At 41.6% G+C, this 20,046-nt stretch overlaps 1 protein-coding gene across 1 annotated transcript in view; it reads left to right on the top strand.

Moving 5' to 3' along the window:
* Positions 1-20,046, top strand: part of LOC133413903 (synaptonemal complex protein 2) — a 62,572-nt gene that overhangs the window by 4,377 nt on the left and 38,149 nt on the right. Inside the window, exons 3-18 of the mRNA XM_061698824.1 lie at positions 314-448; positions 541-672; positions 747-851; positions 939-963; positions 1,182-1,264; positions 1,347-1,438; positions 1,524-1,558; positions 1,656-1,798; positions 2,197-2,249; positions 10,723-10,768; positions 10,901-11,005; positions 12,775-12,835; positions 16,045-16,193; positions 16,435-16,506; positions 18,412-18,514; positions 18,584-18,649. Of these exons, the coding sequence (XP_061554808.1) occupies positions 314-448; positions 541-672; positions 747-851; positions 939-963; positions 1,182-1,264; positions 1,347-1,438; positions 1,524-1,558; positions 1,656-1,798; positions 2,197-2,249; positions 10,723-10,768; positions 10,901-11,005; positions 12,775-12,835; positions 16,045-16,193; positions 16,435-16,506; positions 18,412-18,514; positions 18,584-18,649 (1,405 nt within the window). The remainder of the gene's footprint in view (positions 1-313; positions 449-540; positions 673-746; positions 852-938; positions 964-1,181; positions 1,265-1,346; positions 1,439-1,523; positions 1,559-1,655; positions 1,799-2,196; positions 2,250-10,722; positions 10,769-10,900; positions 11,006-12,774; positions 12,836-16,044; positions 16,194-16,434; positions 16,507-18,411; positions 18,515-18,583; positions 18,650-20,046) is intronic.

The raw sequence follows: 20,046 nt of genomic DNA on the forward strand, positions 1-20,046 counted from the left end.
CATGATTTGCAAATCATTGTATTCTGTTTTTATTTCTTTAACACAACGTCCCAACTTCATTGGAATTGGGGTTGCATATAGTGTCTTTTGTAGCACCGTGGGCCCTTAAGTACCATAATTTACATCTTCTGTATGTGCTACGCATATTGTAGACAATAATTGACAATACAATAATTGACAATAAAAGCAGCTTGTACTTTAAGTTGACCAGGTATACTACAGTAATTACAGCATTGGTAAACAGATGCACTAACATTTGAATGAAGCAATGGCTGAAAAGAAATGATAACAATTTAAACATTTGTGTTTTCAGTTGGAGAAAGCAATCGCTGATGCATTCAGGAGCAGGAATGTTACACCTCTGAGAGTATTCCTGCAAAAGAGCACAAATGAACCTGTCAAATGTTCCGCACAGTTTCTCAACAAATTGGATAATTTTATCATTTGGGTCAGATGGTTTACATACTCTCTTTTATAATGAATTCTGTGGTCAGTGTGCTGGTTGTGCACTCAATGAAACCATATGCATTATTTGAACAGAGCTTGGATGAAAACGATTCCAATGCTACCTGTGTAGCTCTTGCAGTCCTCCATATGTGTGGGAAGAACCTGACATTTCCTACGGGCAGTCGAGGAATTACAGGAATAATAGATCAAGGCTTGATCCAGAAGATGAGTATATTAAGCACAAACACATACAGTTAGTTGATGAATACATTAGAAGTAAAACCTAGATTTTTGTGCACATGGTTCAGTGGTTTGACAAATGCAAGCAACTGTGGATAAAGCATGGACCACAGTGTGATAAATCCTTGTCTAAACTGTCAGAGGACTTCTTTGATGCTATAACGGTGAGATAGTGTCTGAAAAGCTAGTACATTGCACTTCCACATATTCTTGTGAAAATTGTTAAGTGATCAAATTGCTCTGTGTGACAGATGGTCCATAAAGCATCCAAAGAAGGTATGTTTGTTAATGCCTTTTATTCATTCTCCATGTTAATGTGAATAGAACCTGGTATCACTTTGTTTGGGTCAAAGACTAAATATTGATAACTTTTTCTGTGCACAGAATGAGCACTATAGGAACAGATAGCCATAGATTTAAGATTCAGCTCAGAGTTTTAGCAATTCCATAATACATTTTGAATGTCTGTGATGCCTCGAGAACTGTATTTACAGGAATGGTCGGAATCCAGTCCTTCCTGCATCCTATTGGGCAGTTGGTAAACGATGCCAGAGTTTGCACCATCATTAGAAAAGAGGTTTAACTTGCCACTTTTGATGAGCATTAAACACTTTTGTGTTCTTGCATACTCTTGAATCTAATTTATCATGTCTGCACAGGCAATCTCTGCATTGAATATAATTCTGAAAAAAATCCCAATGTCACCTGAGAAAGAAACGATCCTTACCTCACAGGAGGCCTCAGATATAATGTATGTCAAAATCATTTTAAAGGATTTTTGCAGTTATTAAGATTAAAGTTATTTAATTATATCTACTCACTTGTTCGTCATACAGGATGAATATGGCTGGTCAGATAATGCAGTGTGGAGGTAATCCTTGTTTTTAAACACCATATTCCCATTATTTTCTTCTTTTTATTGATGGACACTCAGTCAAAACTGTGATAACAAAATATGTATGTGTCAGATTACGACATGCAGGTTGCTCTGATTGAGGTATTGTTCCGAATGACCACACCTGACCAGAGAAAGATGCTGGCGGCTCTCTGGTTCAGCATGGCTCAAGTAGCCTGTGCCTTTGGCAAGATCCAACCTTCGGCGTTTGAGGCGGTAAAACATGTGATTCATTATATCAGTGTTTCCCCACCTTTATTGAGCTAAGGCACATATTGTACATTTAGAAGACTGCTCAATGCACACCACGAAATAAAAATGTCACAAAAAGTGAATAAGCTGATTAATTACGTACCTTGTCCCATCTATCGGGAGGGCATTTAATTGTTCCGCCCCTATACATTCCTTGCATTGATAGATGAACAAAGATAAAATTTTTATGACAAATTAAGTGAAATTGAATGAAACCTGTTGCAATCTCACAACATACTACTGTGCCATAGCACACTGGTTTGGAATCACTGTATTATGGCCACTAAGCACATTTACAGTTTATGGCACTATATTAAATGAGTTGTAATTGGAATGACACTTGTCAACCTGTCTAATTTTAGGATTGTCGCACATTTCTGATCTTCGTGAATGGATTGCAGGGAGACAGTACAAGGTACACTCATGTGATAAAATTTCACTTCGCAAAATGTTCTCACAATTGATAGCCTAGAAGATGTTATATATAACATTAATATTTCATTTGAATTGTTAATTTTATCCTTATCTCAAAATTAATTAAGCATAAAAATGGCCAAAGTGGGCAACATGGTGGGTAAGCAATTACATCTGCCTTATGTTTCTAAGGTGAGGGGTTCAAACCTCAGCTCTGACATTTTTGTGTGGAGTTTGCATGTTCTTCTCATGCTTGTGTGATTTTTCTCTGTGTGCTGCGGCTTCATCCCAGATTTCAAAAACATGTATGTTAAGTTTTTTGAAGACATTAGCTTCTGGCAATCAGTCCAGGGTGTGCCCGGCTTATCACCCAACGTGAACTGAGATAGGATCCATTTTACCTGTGAACCTAATGACAACAGGTGGTAAAGAAAATGAATGGATGGAATGACCATAGTTATGTTTCTCTCCAGTCGCTCATTCAATCTCAACTACAGTAACCCCTATCTCCGGGCATACATTCCAGACCCACTCTCGATAGGTAAAAATCTGCAAGATGGAGACCAAATAATTAACACATTTTAAAGGTCCTTTCATATACCAAACCAACTTTTTCTAGTATTTGGGATATAATATTAGCTCTATGGTGCCTCAGTAAACGGGAAATATAAATTAAAATCACCCACGCATTCCCGTGTTCCAGACGTTTTTCTGCCGAGAGATAATTCAAATTTCTTGAGCTTATCTACGTTACTGGCGAAGATGTCCGCCTCCCTCTCTGCTCCCGAGCCAGTGCTTTCAACATAACAAATGTGTGCTCCCACAAGTGGATCTTCTACATGGAGGCAGGCAATAACAGAAAAGGGGCCAGATATGGACAAAGCAATGCAAAACTGGCTCAAACAGAAATAGCTGTCAAATGGGCCTTTTCTGGACACTCACATGACAAAACCAAGGTGTTTTTTTTTTTTTTTAATGAAATTGACACTTTTATATTAAGTCCATGTTAGAGAGTCACTCTTTGGAGGTCTAATTAGGCTAAATATGGGACCTTTAAAATATGTTTTTGTCACGATACGAAGGTATAGGTAAGTAGCAAGCGGAGGCTGAGAAGTTTGTGGTGAATAATTTATTGAAATGGAAATGGGAATTGGATTTCTGAGACGTAATGATGGGTCGGTGAGACAGGGAACGTGCGGCAGGCGGTGGTTTGAGCAGGTGGATGGCTTGGCGGCGTCGTGGACGAAGTCAGCAAGGCGGGGAACACGGAAGGAGCACTGAGGACGAGGAAGAAGATGGGAGTCAGAATAATACCAATAAGGCGTAGCTTACGTGAATGTGCAAGGCTGGTGTATCATGGTGTAATGTTAATATTTTGGTGGGGATTTTCAGGATCTGGTGGGCTTTTACAGTGGGTATGGAAAGTATTCAGACACCTTTACATTTTTCACTCTTTTTTTATATTGCAGTCATTTGCTAAAATCATTTAAGTTCATTTTTTTCCACATTAATGTCCACACAGCACCCCACATTGACAGAAAAAAACGGGATTTTTGCTAATTTATTAAAAAAGGAAAAACTGAAATATCACAGTATATCAGTATTTAGTAGAAGCACCCTTTTGAGCTAATACAGCCATGAGTCTTTTTGGGAATGATGCAACAAGTTTTTCACATCTGGATTTGGGGATCTGCCATTCCTCCTTGCAGATCCTCTCCAGTTCTGTCAGGTTGGATGGTGAATGTTGGTGGACAGCCATTTTCAGGTCTCTCCAGAGATGCTCAATTGGGTTTAAGTCAGGGCTCTGGCTGGGCCATTCAAGAACAGTCACGGAGTTGTTCTGAAGCCACTCCTTCGTTATTTTAGCTGTGTGGTTAGGGTCATTGTCTTGTTGGAAGGTGAACCTTTGGCCCAGTCTGAGGTCCTGAGCACTCTGGAGATGCTAGCAGACCTTCCAACAGCTTCTTCCCTCTTGCAATCAACTTCTTAAACAGCTTCATCCATCCATTTTCCACTGCTTATCCGAGGGCGGGTGGCGGGGGCCGTAGCTTTAACAAGGATGCCCAGACTTCCCTCTCCCCAGCCACTTCATCCAGCTCTTCCGGGGGAATCCCGAGGCGTTCCCAGGCCAGCCGAAGGATGTAGTCTCTCCAGCGTGTCCTGGGTCGTCCCCGGCGTCTCCTCCTGGTGGGACGTGCCCGGAACACCTCACGGGGGAGGCGTCCGGGAGGCATCCGAATCAGATGCCCCAGCCACCTCATCTGGCTCCTCTTGATGCGGAGGAGCAGTGGCTCTACTCTGAGATCCTCCCGGATGACCGAGCTTCTCATCCTATCTCTAAGGAAGAGCCCGAACACCCTGTGGAGGAAACTCATTTTGGCCGCTTGTATCTGAGATCTTGTTCTTTCAGTCACGACCCACAGCTCGTGACCATAGGTGTGGGTAAGAACGTAGATCGACCGGTAAATCGAGACCTTCGCCTTTCGATTTAGCTCCTTCTTACCACAACGGATCGATACAAAGTCCGCATCACTGCAGACGCTGCACCGATCCGCCTGTTAATCTCCCGTTCCATTCTTCCCTCACTCGTGAACAAGACCCCAAGATACTTGAACTCCTCCACTTGGGGCAGGACCTCATCCCCAACCTGGAGAGGGCATGCCACCCTTTTCCGACTGAGGACCATGGTCTCAGATTTGGAGGTGCTGATTCTCATCCCAGCCGCTTCACACTCAGCTGCGAACTGTTCCAGTGAGAGTTGGAGGTCACGTCGTGATGAAGCCAACAGAACCACATCATCTGCAAAAAGCAGAGCAGTTATGAACAGAATCGGTGACAAAGGGCAGCCTTGGCGGAGTCCAACCCTCACCGGGAACGAGTCCGTCTTACTGCCGGATATGCGGACCAGACTCTGGTTGTACAGGGACCGAACAGCCCGTATCAGGGGGTTCGGTATCCCATACTCCTGAAGCATCCACCACAGGACTCCACGGGGGACAAGGTCGAACGCCTTCTCCAAGTCCACAAAACACATGTAGATTGGTTGGGCGAACTCCCATGTACCCTCGAGGACTCTGCCAAAGGTGTAGAGCTGGTCCACTGTTCGACGGCCAGGACGAAAACCACCAACCAACTCGGTGACCTCGACCCCAGAGTAAGGAGAGCCCGCCTCAGAGAACCCAGACTCTGCTCCCTCATTGGAAGGCGTGTCGGTGGAAATTGAGAAGGTCTTCGAAGTATTCTCCCCAGCGGCTCACAACGTCCCGAGTTGAGGTCAGCATCGCCCCATCCCCACTATACACAGTGTTGATGGTGCACTGCTTCCCCCTCCTGAGACGGCGGATGGTGGACCAGAATTTCCTCGAAGCCATCCGGAAGTCTTCCTCCATGGCCTCACCAAACTCCTTCCATGGCCGAGTTTTTGCTTCAGCGACCACCAAAGTTGCATTCCGCTTGGCCAGCCGGTACCCTTCAGCTGCCTCAGGAGTCCCACAGGCCAAAAAGGCCCGATAGGACTCCTTCTTCAGCTTGACGGCATCCCTCACCAGTCGGTGTCCACCAACGGGTTCGGGGATTGCCGCCACGACAGGTACCGACCACCTTACGGCCACAGCTCCGGTCGGCTGCCTAACCTACAATTCCTTTGCAACATGCTGCCGATGTTTTTGTCTGAGTTTGTTGTCACATTTCTGTCGGTTAATTATATATTACTCGTGCACTCACTGTTGTAGTCTCACCACGCTGCACTATTTGCACATCTGTTGTTGACCAATACTGGCCACTCATTCCAGAGTAGCATCTGACCCCATTTGGAGAAGGTTTTCATCCAGGATATCCGTGTACTTGGCCGCATTCATCGTTTCTTCGATCGTTTCTTCTTTCTTCGATTGCAACCATTCTCCCTGTCCCTGCAGCTGAAAAACACCCCTTCAGCATGATCCTGCCACCACAATACTTCACTGTTGGGACTGTATTGGACAGGTGATGAGCAGTGCCTGTTTTTTTTTTACACATGCCACTTAGAATCAAGGCCAACAATTTCTATCTTGGTGTCATCAGACCAGAGAATCTTTCTCACCATCTTGGAGTCCTTCAGGTGTTTTTTTTAGCAAACTCCATGCGTGCTTTCATGTGTCTTACACTGAGGAAAAGCTTCCGTCGGGCCCATCTTGTCATAAAGCCCCGGCTGGTGGAAGGCTGCAGTGATGGTTTCTAGAACTTTCTTTTTTCTATCTCACGACTGCATCTGCAGCTCAGCAACAGTGATCTTTGGGTTCTTCTTTACCTCTCTCACCAAGGCTCATCTCCCACATTTGCTCAGTTTGACCGGACGGCCAGCTCTAGGAAGGGTTCTGATCGGCTCAAACGTCTTCCATTTCAGGATTATGGAGGCCACTGTGCTCTTAGGAACCTTAAGTGCAGCAGAATTTTTTTGTAACCTTGGCCAGATCTGTGCCTTGCCACAATTCTGTCTCTGACCTCTTAAGGCAGTTCCCTTTGACCTCATGATTCTCATTTGCTCTGACATGCACTGTGAGCTATAAGGTCTCATATAGACAGGGGCGTGGCTTTCCTTATCAAGTCCAATCAGTATAATCAAACATAGCTGGACTCCAATGAAGATGTAGAACCATTTTAAGGATGATCAGGAGAAATGGACAGCACCCGAGTTAAATATATGAGTGTCACAGCAAAGGGTCTTAATGCTTATGGCTGTGTGATATTTCAGTTTTTCTTTTTTAATAAATCAGCAAAACTTTCAACAATTACGTTTTTTTTTCATTCAATATGCGGTGCAGTGTGTACATTAATGGGGAAAAAAATTAACTTAAATGATTTTAACAAATGGGTGCAATATAACAAAGACTGAAAAATGTAAGGGGGTCTGAAAACTTTCCGTACCCACTGTATGCAGAGAGAGAGAGAGAGTGAGAGAGAGAGAGCGGGAGGGGCGCAAAGCACCACCCAAGCTCCAAAACAGGAACTACAAGGATAGCTCATGACAGTTTTATGGTTTTATCTCTGCCACACACACAGATGCAAAGTGTGCTTGCTTCAAGCTATTTGTCACTCCCAATTAGGGTTTGCTGTAAAACGAACACATAAAACACAAAAGATAATTTGGTCTAATAAAAATCTGATAGCTTAATGCGAACGTATTGTGTAATGTGACTGCCTAATGGAAATTAGCATAGATGTTACATTAATATTTAATAATAAACCTTCAAACAACTAATACTTAAAGACACACTGAGCAACAACACATGCAAACAGAGCATAAAAAAAATACTCACCGGCATACAGTGGCTGAAATAAGTATGTAACAGGTCACCATTTTTCTCACTAAATATACTTCCAAAGGTTCTATTGACCTGCGATTGGCTGGCAACCAGTCCTGGGTGTACCCGCCTCCTGCCCGATGATAGCTGGGATAGGCTCCAGCACGCCCGCGACCCTAGTGAGGAGAAGCGGCTCAGAAAATGGATGGATGGAGGTTCTATTGACTTAAAAAATTCACCAGCTGTTGGGAACAACTCAAGTAATCCAGACATACAAAGAACAGAGAACGAATAAGATCAGAAATTAAGCTGTGTGTCAAAATGTGTAATGACATTGGAAAAAAGTATTGAACACATGAAGAAAGGGAGGTGCAAAAAGGCATGGAAAGCCAAGAGAACACCTAAAATCTCTCAAAAATTTAAGCAATCCAGCCCCTTGTCAGTGCAAATAAATGTCAGCTGGTTCAGTCCTAATTGATGGCCAAGGTGTGAGTCAAGACACATCTCATGATGGGTAAGATCAAAGAGCTGTCTCAAGACCATCGCAAACTAATTGTTGCAAAACATAACAATGGCATTGGTTACAGGTGCATATCTAAGCTTGTGAATGTTCCAGTGAGCATGGTTGGGGCCATAATACGTAAGTGGAAAGCCAATCTTACCACCATAAATTTGCCTCGATCAGGTGTTCCTCGCAAGATTTTTGACAGAGGAGTGCAAAGAGTAATGAGAGGACCACCTGTGGAGAGCTTAAAAAATACCTGGAATTAGCAGGTACTGTTGTCACAAGTAAAACAGTGAGGAATGTACTACGCCGCCATGACCTGTATGCACGCTCACCATGAAAGACCCGATTGCTGGAGAAAAAAAAGCACTTCAAAGCTTGTTTAAAGGAGAATATAGTCTGGTTGGATGAGAGCAATATCGAACTGTTTGGATGCCATAATGCACACCACGTTTGGAGGAGAAATGGCACTGCACATCACCCTAAAAACACCATACCAACAGTGAAGTTCGAAGGTGGAAAAATGATGGTGTGGGGCTGCTTCTCAGCGAATGGTACTGGTAAACTTCACAATATTGAAGGAAGGATTAATGGGCCAATGTACAGAGACATTCTTGACAAAAATCTGCTGCCATCTACGAGGATGATGTAAATGAAACAACGGGTGGACATTACAGCAGGATAATGATCCAAAACATACTGCCAAGGAAACTCAATTGGTTTGAACAAAAATAAAGCTGCTATATTGGCCCAGCCAATTACCTGACTTGAATCCAATCGAAAATCTTTGGGAAGAACTGAAACTCAAGGTCCATAAAAGAAGTCGAAGGAACCAAGATTTGAAGGCATCTTGTGTGGAGTAATGGTCCAAAATCACACCAGAACAATGCCTTCTACTAGTTTCTCCATACAGGAGGCATATTGAAGCTGTCATTGCAAACAAAGGCTTTTGTACAAAGTATTAAATAAATACCAGTTGGCGTGTTCAATACCTTTTCCCTGTGTCATTTCACATTATTACACACAACTTAATTTGTGAGTTTATTGGTTCTACTTTCATTATATGTATTGATTACTTGGGTTATTCCCAACATCTGGTGAAACTTTCAGGTCAACCTTTGGAAGTATATTTAGTGAGAAAAATGGTGACGTGTTAAATACTTATTTCAACCGCTGTATATTCTCTTTGTTCTGTGGGAACAACTATTACTCGAGCTCCACTCGGGGACCTGTGCTGCCTCTTCTTGCTGTTTATCACGCTGCATCTCTTACAATTGACCTCAGTGCTGCCTGGCATGTTGTGGCACAACTTGGAAATTCGGAATTGCCAGTTATACTGTAAACCCTATAAAAACAATCACTTTAAAACCCACGATATGAACCGTAAAATAGCGGCAGTTAGGACTGCATGATATTGGAAAAAAGTGACATTGTGATTTTCTTTCATGATATATATTGGGGTTAAAAAAAATACAGGATAACATGCACGTCACGTGAAAACCAGCACACATTTATCTTTTCCCCTCTCAGATAAACTATGCTCACAAACGTATACCGAGTCAATTTTATGAAGTCTACTTGTATGTAAATGCATTGTAGTATTGAGCAATAGTCCAGCCAGACATGAAGTTAAAATCATTCATTTTCATGCCCAGTTATACAGTAGACATTAGCTCATTCCTAATTCTATTCATTTATTTTTAATCAATCTATTATCCATCCATCCATTTTCTGAGCCGCTTCTCCTCACTTGGGTCGCGGGCATGCTGGAGCCTATCCCAGCTGTCATCGGGCAGGAGGCGGGGTACACCGTGAACTGGTTGCCAGCCAATTGCAGGGCACATACAAACAAACAACCATTCGCACTCACAGTCACACCTACGGGCAATTTAGAGTCGCCAATTAATGCATGTTTTTGGGATGTGGGACGAAACCGGAGTGCCCGGAGAAAACCCACGCAGGCACGGGGAGAACATGCAAACTCCACACAGGCGAGGGATTGAACCCGGGTGCTCAGAACTGTGAGGCTGACGCTCTAACCAGTCGCCCACCGTGCCGCCCATCAATCTATTATTTTACACCTATGTTTTAACATATGGATTCATATTTCATATTTATATAGTTATATATATATATATATATATATATATCATATAATTTGAGCAAAACACATTGTCTACACCTGGTTTGTGCCATCAATCATGCTGTGGCACACCCCAATCCCCCCAGTGTAATCTGTTGCGACATGCATTCAATCGTCACATTCTGAGAGTGATACAGTAAATGCAGGCGTGTAATTGTTTCCCCGTGTCCTCATTAATAGTTATCATAGAAAAAAATAAGTATATAACACTCTGGGCTGCTCCGCGTGTGTTGTTTGATAGGTTATAATTTACTGTAACATCGGTGCTAATCTTATTAGCATGTCCAACCAGCTCCCTCTGCTGGTCATTTATTAAAACTACAGTTGATTGACTGCACATCAATACACCAACATTGCGCAGAACCCTGCGGTGTGACTATTGCGCCCACATACATGGCGAGATGCACAAACGATATATTGTGCAGCCCTAGCGGAGCTTCACTGTATTAACCTTTTCATTTACCGCTTGCTTGAACAGTGAGTAATGTTGGACGTTGTAACATTGATGACATGTTTGTTTCATCTTAAAATTTCCTCCCTGCTGCAGAGTGAAATCCTACCCATGTTTGGAGGTTTATCTGGACAATTTCAAGGTCAGTAGCTGTGGTTCTTAATTATGTCTTGGTTGAGCACATTCAAACTACACAAAACAGTTTAATGTGCCGGAATGCTATTTTCATGTGTTTAATGCAATTGGTTTAAACGATTTTTGCTCATGCTGTCAGCTGATGATGCCCTCTGATGACAAGCTTGACAAATTCTGGATTGACTTCAACCTAGGCAGCCAAAGCATCTCTTTTTATTTCTCATCCGCTGATGAAAAGTGTCTGGTATGTCAAGATTGATATAAATGTAAATCTTGGATTTTATTTTAAATGTACAGTGGGAACGGAAAGTATTCAGACTCCCTTAAATTTTTCACTCTTGGTTATATTGCATCCATTTCCTTTCCAATTCCTTGTGTTTTTTGGGCATACTTGGCAAATAAAGACAATTCTGATTCTGATTTGCTAAAATCATTTAGTTTATTTTTTTTCTCCTCATTAATGTACATACAGCACCCCATATTGACAAAAAAATTTTAATTGTTTACATTCTTGCAGATTTATTAAAGAAAAACCGAACTATCATACAGCCATAAGTATTCAGACCCTTTGCTCTGACACTCATTTAACTCGGGTGCTGTCCATTTCGTCTGCTCATCCTTGAGATGGTTCTATACCTTCATTGGAGTCCAGCTGTGTTTGATTATACTGATTGGACTTCATTACAAAAGCCACACATCTGTCTATATAAGACCTTACAGGTCACAGTGCATGTCAGAGCAAATGAGAATCATGAGGTCAAAGGAACTGCCTGAAGAGCTCAAAGACAAAATTGTGGCAAGGCACAGATCTGGCCAAGGTTACAAAAACTTTTTTGCTTCACTTAAGGTTCCTAAGAGCACAGTGGCCTACATAATCCTTAAATGGAAGACGTGGGACAACCAGAACCCTTCCTAGAGCTGGCCGTCCGGCCAAACTGCAATCAGGGAGAAGGGCCTTGGTGAGAGAGGTAAAGAAGGACCCAAATATAACTGTGGCTGAGCTCCAGAGATGAAGTCGAGAGATGTGAGAAAGTTCTAGAAAGTCAACCATTACTGCAGCCCTCCACCAGTCACGGCTTTATGGCAGAGTGGCCCGACAGAAGCTTCTCCCCAGTGCAGTGAAAGCCTGCATGGAGTTTGCGAAACAACACCCGAAGGACTCCAACATGGTGAGAAATAAGAATCTCTAGTCTGATGAGACCATGATAGAACTTTTTGGCCTTAATTCTCAGCGGTATGTGTGGAGAAAACCAGGCACTGCTCATTACCTGTCCAATACAGTGCAAACAGTGAAGCATTGTGGCAGCATCATGCTGTGGGGGTGTTTTTCAGCTGCAGGGTCAGGACGGCTGGTTACAATCGAAGGAAAGATGAATGCTACCAAGTACAGGGATATTCTGGACGAAACCTTCTCCAGAGTGCTCAGGACCTCAGACTGGGCCGAAGGTTCACCTTCCAACAAGACAATGACCCTAAGCACATAGCTCAAATAACGAAGGAGTGGCTTCAGAAAACTCAGTGACTATTCTTGAAAGGCCCAGCCAGAGCCCTGACTTAAACCCAATTGAGCATCTCTGGAGAGACCTGAAAATGGCTGTCCATCAACATTCACCATCCAACCTGACAGAACTGGAGAGGATCTGCAAGGAGGAATGGCAGATCCCCAAATCCAGGTGTGGAAAAATCTGTTGCATCATTCCCAAAAAGACTCAGCTGTATTAGCTCAAAAGGGTGCTTCTACTAAATACTGAGCAAAGGGTCTGAATACTTATGGCTGTGTGATATTTCAGTTTTTCTTTTCTAATCTGCAAAAATTTCAACAATTCAGTTTTTTTCTATCAATATGGGGTGCTGTGTGTATACATTAATGAGGAAAAAAATAAAACCTTAAATGATTTTAGCAAATGGCTGCAATATAACAAAGAGTGAAAAATTTAAGGGTGTCTGAATACTTTCCGTACCCACTGTCTATGTACATCTGAATGTTTGACTGTTGGCATCCCCTTCATGTAGGCAGTTCTCTGGGATTCAATCTGTATCGCCAAGAATGAAATCCGCAGTTATACTGTTACAGGTACATTGCATTCACTTGGACAAAAGATTGCATACACTTGATGGACAATTGAGACATCTCCTAACCAATGAATAAATCAATTGGGGGTTTGGCTTGACTTTTTACACTGCATGGTTAAGTGACACAATTTAGATTTTTTGGTCTCAGGTGGCATAATTTGGATCTGCGTCAAGGTAATGTAAAGAAAAAAAACAGATTTGGATATACTCTTATGAATCAGACCTCTACCAAATGTGGATAGACATTTTATTTGTGTCAGATATTTGCCAATGTGAGTGCAGCATAAACGAACAGAACAAATGTAGACTGTCATTGCAAGCTTGCCATCAAACTACACAGATCGGTATATACACCTGCATCTGATCAACAAAAGGAAACATTAAAAAACACCTTATGTATATTGAAAATACAGCAAATCCAGAGACAGTTAATTATGGTCTAAATGATATATTATATACTGTGATGAATATTAAACAAGAATAATTATTACTCTCATTTAAATAAATAAGGGAAGAGTCAGCCCATTCAACTAAACGACATGTCATGTCTCATTTTAGAATGTTCTTTTTAACTTCTGTGGGGTATGTCAACGTATGTGAACCCTTTGGAAAGTATGTCAACCCTTTGGAATTTCTTACATTTCTGCATTAATTGGTCATAAAAATTACACTAACAGTCAAAGGTTTTAGAACACCACAATTTTTCCAGCTTTAAAATTGTTTTTAAATTTATGCAATTCAATTTCTCATTTTACTCTGAAATGAAAGCACATAACAAATAAACTATTCAAGTTACAAAAGGAATAAAAAAATGTACTCTAAACCTTTGATTCATTGAAGTAGCCACCTTGGGCAGATATAATAGCTGAGTACACTCTTATCTCTAAAATGGAAATCAAATATTCTTCAGAAAGTTCTTCACAACTCTGTTGTGGAGTTCCTGGAAGTAGGCTTTGACCTGCCTTGCTGTGATGCCCTCTGGTTCTTGGAAAAAGCTGAAGCTTTTGTGTCAATGAAATTGTTCTTTGGCAGTAATAGCCTTCGGGTAACAACACAGAATAAATTCCTTCCATATTCAGAAGACTGCTCCCTGCACTTGGGTTTCTGCTTTTTACCCCAGATTTCTCTGCTCCGTCATTGTAAATAATCTCTCCTATCTTCTCCAGTTTGCTGTTCACACCCCCTTTCAGGTATTTTAGATCTGTTTTAGTGGCTTCCCATTCCTTTATCTGGCAGACATTATGCCACAAGATCTGAGGCTTCCGTCCATTCATTTTCCTCCCTACCGCTGGTTGTGGCCCGATGTGGCTAGATGTGCTTTGGACTTCAGTCCATCGGTGGGTCTGTGCTTGGTTAAGCTTTGTCTTGGGTTCTGATGCCCTGTTCTGAGCTGTAGTGGATATCCTGCCAAATGAGCTTAATTCGACTGAGTTGGCCTACCTCAAAGCAAGTAGTGGTCAATGCGAGGTCTTAGTCAGGGAGGTGACCAAGAACTTGATGGTCATTTAGTCAGGGTCAGTGTTCCTCTGTGGAAAGAGGAGAACCTTCCAGAATAACACCGATCTCTCCACCAACCCACCAATCAGGCCTGTATGGTAGTGACCAAACAAGTGACTTCTTAGTATAAAGCCCAAAGGACAATACCATCCATTCAGTGAAGCATGGTGGTGGTAGCATCATGCTGTAGAGATGTTTCTCAACCTCCTTCAGATTACATCGTCTGCACAAATTCACCTGCGTGCTTCTACCTCCCCACTTGTAGGTTACCCTATGTTCCTGCTTCTACTGTAAAAAACTGTTCACTACAGCCATGTCCATCCTTTTTGCAAAGTTTACCACCATCTGTCCCTCCAAGCTCCTTTCCTGGATGCCGTACTTACCCATCACTTCTTCATAACCCCTGTTTCCTTCACCAAAATGTCCAATACAATCTGCACGACTCTCTCTGTCTGGGATGCTCAGAACTACTTCCTATAGCTCCTTACAGAATTTCTCTTGTACCTTTAGGTCACATCCTACCTGTGGGGCATAGCTGCTAAGCACATAATACATAACACCCTCAATTTCAAGTTTCAGCCTCATCGCTCGATCTGATACTCTTTTCACCTCCAAGACATTCTTAGCTAACTCTTCCTTTAAAATAACCCCAACTCCATTTCTCTTCCCATCTACACCATCGTAAAATAATTTAAACCCTCCCTCTAAACTTCTAGCCTTACTGCCTTTCCATCTGGTCTCCTGGACACACAATATCTCCTTTCTCCTCATCATGTCAACCAACTCCCGAGATTTTCCTGTCATAGTCCCAACATTCAAAGTCCCCACGTTCAATTCTAGGCTCTATGCTTTCCTCTTCTCTTTCTGCCTGAGGACCCACTTTCTACCTCTCCTTCATCTTCGACCCACAGTAGCTGAACCTGCAGGTTAACGTTGCCGGGGGTGGACATTGTTAACCCGGGCTATGACCGATCCGGTATGGAATACTTTAGATGAACGCTCATATTTGTTTGGCAAGGTTTTAAGCCTTCCTGACGCAACCCTCTGCATTTATCTGGGCTTGGGACCAGCCGACAGTTTGCACTGGTTTGTGCCCCCTATAGGGCTGCATTTGCAGCATGATAACGATCCAAACCACACCAGCAAGTCAAATTCTGAATGGCTTAAAAAAAATTAAAAAATCAAGGTTTTGGAGTGGCCCAGTCAAAGTCCAGACTTGAATCCGATTGAAATGCAGTCATGCCACTGCTGAAAAGGCTGTTTGAAAACCCGCTTTTCTGCTGAATTCAAACAATTCTGCAACAAATAGTGGGCCAAAATATCTCCACAGAGACGTGAAAGACTAGTTATAGAAAAAGCTTGATTTCAGTTTTTCCTGCAGAGGATAGCCCAACCAGTTATTAGATTTAGGGTGCCATTACTTTTTAACACAGGGCCAGGTAACTTTGAACTCTTTTTTTTTTCCTTAATCAATGAAATCACCATTTAAAAACAGGATTTTAAATTCACTTGGGTTATAGTTGTCTATTTACATTTGTTTGATTATCTTGAACATGAAAGTGGGAAAATTATGCAAAAATATAAGTATTTGAGAAGGGGGCCCATTACTTTTTCACGGCACTGTACCGTCTTGGACCACTGTAATAAATATCAAGCTAATTAGGAAAATTTTTCTTGTCTGACTTTTTGTGTATGTGTGTCCATTTCCTCCAGAGGAGGGGATGAAACAAATATTACAGTTAGAGCTGTCTGAAGTGGTCATGACAGGGAGCGTAAAAGGATCAAGTATTACCATCTTATTTTGCTCCAATTTGGACATCCTGCAGGCTGTTTCTTGCATCTATGGACACAGAAAGCACAAAGTAAAGTGGATACGCACATTCATAAACACAGTAACAGAAGTGTATTACACATAAGCTACTGTGTATACCTTGTATTATCCATAAGCTACTGTCCACCAGTTGAAAAAAACACTTGTAATACATTTGTTTCTAGGCTCATACTGTAAATGAATTTGATCTACCTAATTCAAGAGTTGGCTCTACGTACAGTAGATAATTTTAAAAACGTTTGGAAATTGCATTAACAAGTCTCCTTCCCCAGCAAAACACCGTGGGAAAGACATCCACTGCAAATATGACCCTTAACATTGCCATTGAAGAGGACAAATCCCAGGTAAATGACACACTCAACTCCACAGTATTTGTAGAACTAATGTTAAACAGTTAGAGGTGAGAAATCATTATTTGATCCTTTGTTGAATTTGTAAGTTCTTAATGTTGTCAACGATGTCATTGAGGCTCTGGACTGGAAGAAATACTGTGCAGCTCTGTTTTTAGACTTATCGAAAGACGTAGACACAGTTGACAGTTGCCACTTTATCGAAGTGTCTTCACCAGATTGGGCTATCTGGGCAGTCTGTTAAATGGTTCTCAAAATTAACTGGCTGGTAGATTTCAGTGTGTCCAGTCAGCTAGTTTTTCCAGTTTCCTCCCCCTACTGAAGGATGTACCCCAGGTTTTCTGCTTGGCTCTCTGTTTTTCCCCATTTATTTAAATTATTTGTAACAACCTGTCAAATGCTGCTCACCATTTCTATGCTGATGACAGTCATTTACAGGTCATCCTCTCGTTTTGTGGAAACTATGGAGTTCTTGCATTCTGCCTTTGATATTGTTCAGTCCCAGCTTACACATTTTAGGCTTGTCCTAAATGCTGACAGACCAAAATATATACTTAAAAATACTTTAATTTATCGCGATCTCTAATCTGTGTCATATAATCGCCCAGCCCGAGCTGGTACGGTTTGTGCATTAAGCAGAACCAGCATGCCCTTCGATCTCAAGATGCCCTTCAACTGGTTTTCCCCAGAGTGTAAACTGAATTAGGGATAAGGGCATTTAGCTATGCTGGTCCTTCGGCCTGGAACAAGCTACAAAAAGATCTAAAATTGCCCGAACTAGTTACGCTAAGAAAATTTAAAACAATTTTAAAATATTATGAAAACAGCTCGTTCACATGGTGCAGCTGTGCCTTGTAACTTGCCTGAAGTTTGAACCTGTTGTGATTGTTTTGGGTTTTTTTTGCCTGTTGGAATGTCTTCTAACGCTTGTCTTTTGGCTGCGTTGCTTAGCCAGATCGCACTTGTAGACGATATTTTAATCTCAATAATGCTCATCAAATTAAATAAAGGATTTGATTTTACCTGCGATTGGCTGGCAACCAGTTCAGGGTGTACCCCGCCTCCTGCCCGATGATAGCTGGGATAGGCTCCAGCACGCCCGCGACCCTAGTGAGGAGAAGCGACTCAGAAAATGGATGGATAGATTTTTTAATATATATATATATATCCTGCAGGCTGTTTCTAGTTACATATATTACATATATATTACACATATATATTACAGTTACATATACATATATATATATATATATATATATATATATATGGTGGCCGACAGGTTAGAGCGTCAGCCTCACAGTTCTGAGGACCTGGGTTCAATCCCCGGCCCCACCTGTGTGGAGTTTGCATGTTTTCCCCGTGCCTGCGTGGGTTTTCTCCGGGCACTCCGGTTTCCTCCCACATCCCAAAAACATGCATTAAATGGAGACTCTAAATTGCCCGTACGCATGACTGTGAGTGCGAATGGTTGTTTGCTTCTATGTGCCCTGCGATTGGCTGGCAACCAGTTCAGGGTGTACCCCGGCTCCTGCCCGATGACAGCTGGGATAGGCTCCAGCACGCCCGCGACCCTAGTGAGGAGAAGCGGCTCAGAAAATGGATGTGTGTGTATATATATATATATATATATATATATATATATATATATATATATATATATGTATATATGTGTGTGTGTGTATGTATATATATATATATATACATATATATATGTATATGTATATATATATATATATATATATATATATATATATATATGTATATATATATATACATATATATACACACACACACACACACACATTTCTAAGCGAAGTGCAAAGCAGGGATCAATAGTTACTCCTCTATGTATAGCTGACAGCTCAGACTAAAATGTGGTGGTGTGTGGTCACTCCCGAGCAGAATTTTGTCCCAGAGAGTCAGCTGTCCCTTGGTGAGGATGACAAGAACACGGATTCCTTTCTTGGAACAGCACAGCTGACATCTTTACAAGTAACTTTTTGTACTTTATAGAGTTCTGTGTTTTTTATGAATTGACTCTCAGTCTTAATCTTTTCTATCCAGGTCCCAGCCAATATGCTTTCTGGGTTGACCACCTTTAGCAACAGCAGTTCAAAAGGTGGCATACATAAATCAGGTATGTGACACTACAATGGCGTGGGAAACTTGATGATTGTCGATGACCTGATTGCCACAGCAACAGTAGCATACAATTTATGGCCATAATATTAGTTGCACCAAAACACTTTAGACATGTCTTCTTTTTTTATCTAACTATTATGCAATTCTACACACTTAACTACAACTACAGTAAACACATTTTTAAATTAATAATTCCTTATTCGTGTCAAACAAAGGGGGGGGGGGGTTGTGGCGTCGCTGTCGTCATAGGCTGTTTCGTACTCCTTGAACGCTGGCAGCTAGATCCATTCCACACATCCACCATCCACACACAGATGTAATTGTGAATATTTTTCCGTGGCGGACTAATATGCGGCCTGAGGTTCCACCTGTGCGCTGAGGACCTGGTTTGGGTAAGTCACAGGAGTTGACGAGGCCAGAAAAAAACTTAAGCCGCTTCTGCTGTTAAGAAGTAAGTTTATCGAAAGTTTTCTCTGCGTCAAGTGACATGATGATTGCTTTCAGATTTTTACACTATGACATGCTTATTAAATTTAATAGACATCTGACATTATTTGTGTAATTTCTACCTTTAATGAAACCTGTCTGGTTATCAACGGTAGTACATTTTCAAGTGTTGCTGCAAGGGCTTTCGAGATAATCTTGATATTTAGATTCATCAGTGGTAAGGGCGATAATTATCCAGGAGAGTGGGGTCTTTGCCTGACTTTAGTAGTAATTTAATTGAAGCTGTGTTCATATGGATACTTATTTTACCTTTATCGTTTATCTCCTTAACTGTCCTGAAAAATAGAGGTGGCCAGAAATGTTTAATGAATTCCATCCGGGGCAGGCGCTCTTCCCGATTGCATATTTTTTAATGCATTATGTAATTCTGTGATGGTTAAAGGAGCTTCAAGACTGTCTTTAATTTCTGAATTTAATTGAGGAATGTTAAGATCTTAAATAAAAGTTTCAATTTCTTTTTGGTCAGGGTTGTTCGAAGATGCGTGTAAGCTGCTATAATAATTGTAATATATTTCATTTATTTCTGTCGGTGACTGTGTACAGCTTCCGTTTGAATCTCGAATGGTTGTAATTAATTATTTTTCTTTATTGCGCTGAAGTTGGTTTGCAAGAAATTTCCCTGATTTATCATTGTATTCATAGTTATTGTATCTTAACTGTTGTAGAAAATCTGTTCTTTTTGATAAGATGACATCTGATTGGCGGCACGGTGGACGACTGGTTAGAGCAGGGGTGCCCAAACTTTTTGGCTCAGGGGCCACATTGCCGTAAAAAAAATTGTCATGCGGGCCAGCATTAATTTTACATGCTACCGACGAGGGGAATGTTTTTTTGTATTTTTAGTTTACTGTTTTACTATACTGTCTGCTGCTAGGTAGATCTTAT

The sequence above is a fragment of the Phycodurus eques genome, chromosome 1 (genome assembly GCF_024500275.1).
Source record: "Phycodurus eques isolate BA_2022a chromosome 1, UOR_Pequ_1.1, whole genome shotgun sequence".
Lineage (NCBI taxonomy): Eukaryota > Metazoa > Chordata > Actinopteri > Syngnathiformes > Syngnathidae > Phycodurus > Phycodurus eques.